This window comes from Vicia villosa, linkage group LG4, assembly GCF_029867415.1.
Source record: "Vicia villosa cultivar HV-30 ecotype Madison, WI linkage group LG4, Vvil1.0, whole genome shotgun sequence".
NCBI classification, from domain to species: Eukaryota; Viridiplantae; Streptophyta; class Magnoliopsida; order Fabales; family Fabaceae; genus Vicia; species Vicia villosa.
Window position 1 is genome coordinate 196,571,318 of NC_081183.1, and position 6,744 is coordinate 196,578,061.

Sequence of the window (6,744 nt, forward strand, 5' to 3'; positions counted from 1 at the left end):
TCACTAATATTTAAAAATCATCTGAACAAGCTGACGCCGACGTCTTGCAGCTACTCACTAAAACACCTCTGACGACACCTCAAAACAAAATTCATGTACACCATTATTCACCCTTCTTATTATCGAAATCATGCTCATCTCTTCGCATTTCCAATTCTTACTCGCGCTTCAAAATGTTTCCACAGCTTCAACAGCTTCTACTACTGCCTCAATCACTTGCAACAATATTACAACAAGGTCAACATCAATACTTCCTTTAATCACTGATCCAACATCGACATCTTACGTAAGGTTGCTCAACTAACAACTTCACAGTCCATCAGTAGCACTGGAACATCGCACGTTCTAAATTCCCTCTTCTAGAATTTATTCTCATTACTTACAGTTACCTTCAGACACATCAGGAACTTGCACCATGCTCGCATACCAACAACCGCTACATATCTCCTCATTCTTCGAGAAGTGAACATCAAAAATTCTTGATCATCCTCTTCCTCAAGAGATTTCCAACTTAACCAGCAACCAAAATCTTAAATTCAAGTCACCTTCGATTTGGGAAACAACAAACTCCCTCGACACTTGCACTGTCGCTAGCAGCAATATACTAACACCTACAACTGAAACATATCCGAGAAGCATAGCTTCTCCCCCACTTAGCTTCAAAAACTCCTGCAGACAACTGATCAGAAGAACAACAAGTACCGACAGTGTTTCGCACACTCGTCGCGTACACGGGAATAAAAAACAATAGACAACACTGGCCGGACAGACTGACCTGCTCTGATACCACTATTATAACACCCTAAATCTACCTCGCAATTATAAGCGAAAATCAAAGTGCATTTAAAATTATTCATCAAACGATGGGATGTCACATTTCGACTTAACCAAAACAAACATACTTATATTGCATTTAATAAAGATAGATAGCATTCGGAAACATAACTTCCAACTTGAACTTAGAAACATCTTTCAATTCAACTTAAAACAAATATCAACATAGAATACAACAATTAAACAATAACGACTAATCCCCCCGAGTGCTACGTACCAGAGCAATAGACACCAATTCGACTTGCCATAAAGCAACGTAAAGACTTCACATAATAAACCTCGAACATCCACGACTAATCTTGAGTACCTGCCCATTTCCCATGGCAGGGGAAATATCAGCAAAGGGGTGAGATATCTTACAATATAAGGGAATACATAAAAAACTTATCACTTTAATCATTTAAAAAATGCATCAATTCAAGATCACCTGTTAGCATCTCTCATATTAAAAATATTCTCTATTAAACATTAAATATAGATGACAGGAAATTTATTAACTAACTAACTGCTTACACAAATAAAATAATTAATTAAGGAAAATATTATTATATAACTAATTTTCCATTTTTAGTATAGATGGATAAGAATCAAATCATTCTAACGTGTACTTCACATAGGAAACATAACTGATATCTATAAATACCTTCATGTTGTTGATACATGATACTATATATATTGCAAGAAATCATAAGGTATTAATAAAATGGAGAACGTAAGGACAATGAGATTGGTCACAATTTTTGTGGTTTTATTTGCCAGAGTGTAATGAGTCAAGCCCAAGTTATATAAGCCCATTAGAATTAATAGTGGTGAGTCATGATCCTTTAGAAGGATCTAGATAATAGAATTAGGGTATGCTTATGTTATAAATAGATGGTTGGTGAATGTAAGAAGAACCAAGAAAATGAATGAAGAAATTAATTTTATAGTTGTTAGTATTTTTTAGTAGTATTTCTCTATTTCTCTTAGCCCCAAAGTTATGTTCATAACAAATGGTGCTTTCATTGAGAGAAAAGCCATGACTCCACCTTCTCCTTCCATGGAAGAACTCTCCGCCTCCCTCACTCAACTCATCCAAAGCCAACAATCATTTCAACTTAATTTTTCAGCAAGCATCAACAACCTCAAAACTGAATTCCATCATCTTCGATCACTTATTCCTCCACCAAATTTCAATTCACCCATCACACCTCATACTCAACAACAAACTACACCACAACCTCGTGAAATTTTCATTCATCAACCTTGTTCACCACTGGGTTTCACTTCACCCTTCACACCAGATCCATGGTTGTATTCACACACACCATTTCCTCAACATCAGCCGAAAAATAGTCCTTCCACCACCACTCATTTCCACCATACCCACTCATCATCTATTAACCACCAACACCACCTTGAGATTTACGATTCTGAAACTGTGGAGAAAGACCTAACAAAATCAACAAATCTTTACCAAACAGAACTGCAACAACCAACTCTAATTATGAAACAACAACCAACTCTAATTATGAAACAAGATGAAGAAAAAAAGTCAGTGGGAGAGGAATCACCACCTGAGCCACCACCGAGAATGATTTCTGATCAACCTCCAGTGTCGTCGCCGCCCTTAAAACCTCAGAACACAGTCTCACATCAATCACCGCCACCCCTGCGATCTCCAAATGTAGTCTCATCTATGTCACCACCGCCGAAAACACCATTGATACCTCCAAACACAGTCTCTTATCAGCCACCACTAGTGAAACACCCTTGGGTTGTTACTACGCGACCAATCTCTCTACCACGTTGGTTCACCGGCGCAAGGGAACTTGACAACCATGACTCTCAGGCCGAAGTGATGGAAATGCAGATTAAGGTCTTCGTATTTATTGGTAACAATTTTATTTGCTCTCTCGATCTCGTTGATATAGGCCCTCTTATAATCGATCCAGGTGGATTGCTCATGGTTGCTTGCACTGTAGCCATGGAGGAAATATCATCACTTCCACCAAAATTTCCCTTGTTAATCTTTGATTTCGGGTATGGCTCCTTCAAATTCTACCACACCGCTAGTTTTTCCTTTGAAATCGGTGATGTTTGGCTTAGTTGCCGTCTTCCGACGTCGACTTTAGGGGACTTCCGGAGTACACCTCTACCTTTGAAGATTCCATGGGATAGAGGAAAATTGAGTAACGTCATTTTAGCTGCACACCACCTGTTTGTTAAAATGCCACTGCCAGCCATGTCCACATTTTATTCAAACACAATTTGGTTTCATGACTTAGACATAGTTTCCACTCTGCTTAAAAGTTGTTATTTCCAAGTAGATTACTTTCTCATTAGTTATATTGTTTCCAATTGTTGCACTCTTGAAAGCTTGTATTGGGGGATCATTGAATTGAGATCGGCTCACTTTGAAAGAAGAAATCAAAGCTACCGACAATGGGAATCACTGACATTCAAATTCTCTAGAGCAGCCAATGTTTCATTCTTCGTACTGCAAATGCCACAAATTTTACGTCATATGAGAAATCCAATGTCTCGAATCAAAATAATACTGCTCTATTTTCTATCCTATGGCTCAGAATGCTTATTAGTTGTTTAGAAAGTTTTCACTACTTTCATACTTTGCCAAGAAAATAGAAAAGGAAGCAATGCTAGGGAAGACACTTGGCTTACTATATGCTGTCATTACAATTGGAGGTTTATTGGTGCTTCCTCAAATAACATGGTCTACACTTTCCCTATCTACCTGACAGAATCTTCTCTGGGGTATTCTTTCCTCTGTGATAGCCGTTTTGGTCACATGGATTCTAGTTTCTCATATGTGAACAAAGTTTCTCAATTCTAAGTACATGGAAGGCTTGTTTGCATTTTTTATGGTTTTGATTACACCTTGAGGACAAGGTGTTTTTCCAAGATTGGTGGAATGTAATGAGTCAAGCCCAAGTTATATAAGCCCATTAGAATTAATAGTGGTGAGTCATGATCCTTTAGAAGGATCTAGATAATAGAATTAGGGTATGCTTATGTTATAAATAGATGGTTGGTGAATGTAAGAAGAACCAAGAAAATGAATGAAGAAATTAATTTTATAGTTGTTAGTATTTTTTAGTAGTATTTCTCTATTTCTCTTAGCCCCAAAGTTATGTTCATAACACAGAGTATCAAATATTGCAATTGCAGCAACTGCAAACCCAGCATATCCTGCAGTGTTTGCATTTGGTGACTCAATCTTTGACACAGGAAATAATAACAACCTTGCAACTCTATCAAAATGCAACAATCCTCCCTATGGAAGAGATTTCTATGGCGGTCAACCTACCGGAAGATTCGGGAACGGTCGAGTTCTATCGGATTTGATAAGTAAGTCTAGACAGTGATTTTATTTGAAGTTTTCTTTACATTTTTTTTTATAAAAATCAAATATCTCTAACGACTGTGTATACCAATTAATTTATGTATAGCTGCCTCTTTGGGAGTGAAAGATACATTACCAGCATTCCTTAACCCGGCTTTATCTGATAAAGATCTTCCTACTGGGGTTTGCTTTGCATCCGGAGGTTCCGGGTTTGATGATTTGACAGCAAACTCACAGGTATATATATACATTTTTTTAATAATTTATAGTTTAGGGTTTAAGGTTTACGAATATTTTATGCATTGCAGGGAGGAGTTTTGACAATGGGAGCTCAACTGAACTTTTTCAAACAATACATAGCAAAGTTGAAAGCTGCAGTTGGACCAAAAAAAGCTTCTGAAATCATATCCAAAGCTTTGTTTATAATATCAGCAGGAAACAATGATGTTGCGATCGCTTATTCTTTCACTATTCGAAGAACTATGCATTTCAATGTATATGCTAGTACTTTAGTTACAGCAGGCCAAAATTTCCTCAAGGTTTGTATAGGTACATTTTTTTCCAATTCAGTTTTGAGATGATTTAATATCAAAATGATAGTTATCGATTCGAATTTACGACAGAGTTTATATCAACTGGGAGCACGACATGTGTGGGTTATGAGTACAATACCATTGGGATGCTTGCCTGCAGCTAGAACTCAACTGGGAGGACCATTAAGGTTATGTGTAGATTATGAGAATGGATTAGCACAAAGGTATAACGGCATGTTATCGGCCGGAGTTTCGAGTCTTAAAGCCTCTCTTCCCGATTACGATCTTAAGTTCGTCGATGTCTATACTCCTATGCTAAATATCATACAGAATCCTTTCGCATCAGGTACATTTTTCTTTATTAGTAGTAAGTTATTATTAATATTTATTTGTGTAAATTAATTTTAAATATTCATTTTTTAGGGTTTCAAAATGTGTGGAATGGTTGCTGTGGAACTGGAACATTTGAAATGGGGGCTCAATGCAACTTGTTAACGTTCCAATGTCCAAATACTGCAACTTATTTTTTCTGGGATGTTGCTCATCCTACAGAGAGAGCTTATCAACTCACTGTTGCACAAATACTACAGGCTCAAAACTATGATCTTAATAGTTACCATATTTCCAAAGCTCTTCATCCTTTGAATGTATCAAGTCTTAGTTTCAAAAATTAAATAGTTTCTCTTATTTGTAAGATAAATAATTTTTCTATTGGACAATTTATTTGTCCAAAGAAATGTAATAATGAAATGTGCAATGTAAGTGTATACTACATAAACTAAAGATAAAGTTTAAAAATAAAAGTTTAATGAGTGACACAAGTCACATTCCAAATCTATTTTTGTAAAAATTAATTAAGCTCAATATAAAAATTTATCATGTTATTAGAGCCTATTGATTCAGATTTCAGACAAATAATTCACGTTCCAAATCAATTGTATAATTATAAGGTGGTCCAATCCAATGCATTTGGTGGCCTGAGACAAATTTAGATTTGAATCTATTATCTATTATCTATTATAAATATATAAAAAAGAAAGTACCTGATAATTACATGATAAACCTTCTGATTAAAAGTTAAAACTAATCTAATTATAAGGGTATAATTGACTAATTACACATTGCTTGCTTTATATTGATTTGATATTTAATATCGTTGATGTGGCATGTCCAGAATTTTTGTTATATTTTATTTTTTTTAATTCTATAAAAATTAACTTAACCTAATCATTCCCTATACTCATTTAATATATTAAAGTTAATTACTACCGGTTCATAAGTTGCTTACTATTTTCAAGGGAAATGCTTACCATTTTCAAAAGAAAACTCAGGTCATAAGTTAACCAAATCCTTTACTATCTTCTATTACCAATGCAGTCTCTTCTTTTACCGATGAAAAAAATGATTCTTTTATACATTGCAAACTCTTCATATTTGATACACTGATTTCATCTATTCCTTCTATTACATATCCTGATTTTTCAATTTGGTAAGCATCATTCATTGAGATTACCAGAAGATCAAAAGGTACAACTTTTTTTCACATTCTATTGATCCGATTTTCTATTTTTTTTAGCGTGTTCTTCCCCATCTTCTTCATTTTTGTATGTTTTTTTAATTATTGCGTTTGGTTTGTACATGGTGTTCACTATGTTAAAAATTCGATTAATATTTTTTCGTGTTTGTTTTTATATCTGTATCTATGCGTTTTAGAAAGGGATTGTTGAAATTTATGAACGAGAATGAGATGGTGAGACATGTCTTGCCCTTCAAATTATTTAAGAACCTCAAAAGCATGGAGGTACATATCAGACTTTTGATATTTTAGTATTTAAAACTCATTGCATATAAAATCATTTCTCAAATGGTACTTCAATAATATGAAAATAAAATTAATTATTAATGGGAGTTTTGAAGCAGATTAGCATCTCCATCATTTAGAAGTAGACAATTTTGTTAATGTCTAACAGTGTCTTTACACTTGATCAAATACCCTTTCTATCTTTTTACAGGTTGTTCACCAATAATTTTTTA

General features: G+C 34.8%; 1 protein-coding gene across 2 annotated transcripts; it reads left to right on the top strand.

Annotated features, from left to right (window-relative positions):
• Positions 1-1,602: 1,602 nt before the first annotated feature.
• On the top strand, positions 1,603-5,509 carry LOC131596689 (anther-specific proline-rich protein APG-like). Of its 2 annotated transcripts, none has more exons than XM_058869417.1 (6): positions 1,603-2,708; positions 4,003-4,182; positions 4,284-4,414; positions 4,486-4,716; positions 4,801-5,056; positions 5,134-5,509. In XM_058869417.1, the coding sequence occupies exons 1-6, from the start codon at positions 1,814-1,816 to the stop codon at positions 5,382-5,384; spliced, it is 1,944 nt and encodes a 647-aa protein (XP_058725400.1). In that variant the 5' UTR covers positions 1,603-1,813; the 3' UTR covers positions 5,385-5,509. The 2 variants fall into 2 exon arrangements, with proteins under 2 accessions (XP_058725400.1, XP_058725401.1); XM_058869418.1 differs by having other exon boundaries at positions 4,063-4,182; positions 5,134-5,508.
• Positions 5,510-6,744: the final 1,235 nt, after the last annotated feature.

What these genes read in the sequence shown, in the direction of transcription:
- LOC131596689 (XM_058869417.1), top strand. Translation starts at nt 1,814, where the DNA reads ATGTTCATAACAAATGGTGCTTTCATTGAGAGAAAAGCCATGACTCCA. An exon ending in AGTTCTATCGGATTTGATAA is followed by an intron (nt 4,183 to 4,283) that starts GTAAGTCTAGAC and finishes ATTTATGTATAG; the next exon opens with CTGCCTCTTTGGGAGTGAAA. An exon ending in ACAGAATCCTTTCGCATCAG is followed by an intron (nt 5,057 to 5,133) that starts GTACATTTTTCT and finishes TTCATTTTTTAG; the next exon opens with GGTTTCAAAATGTGTGGAAT.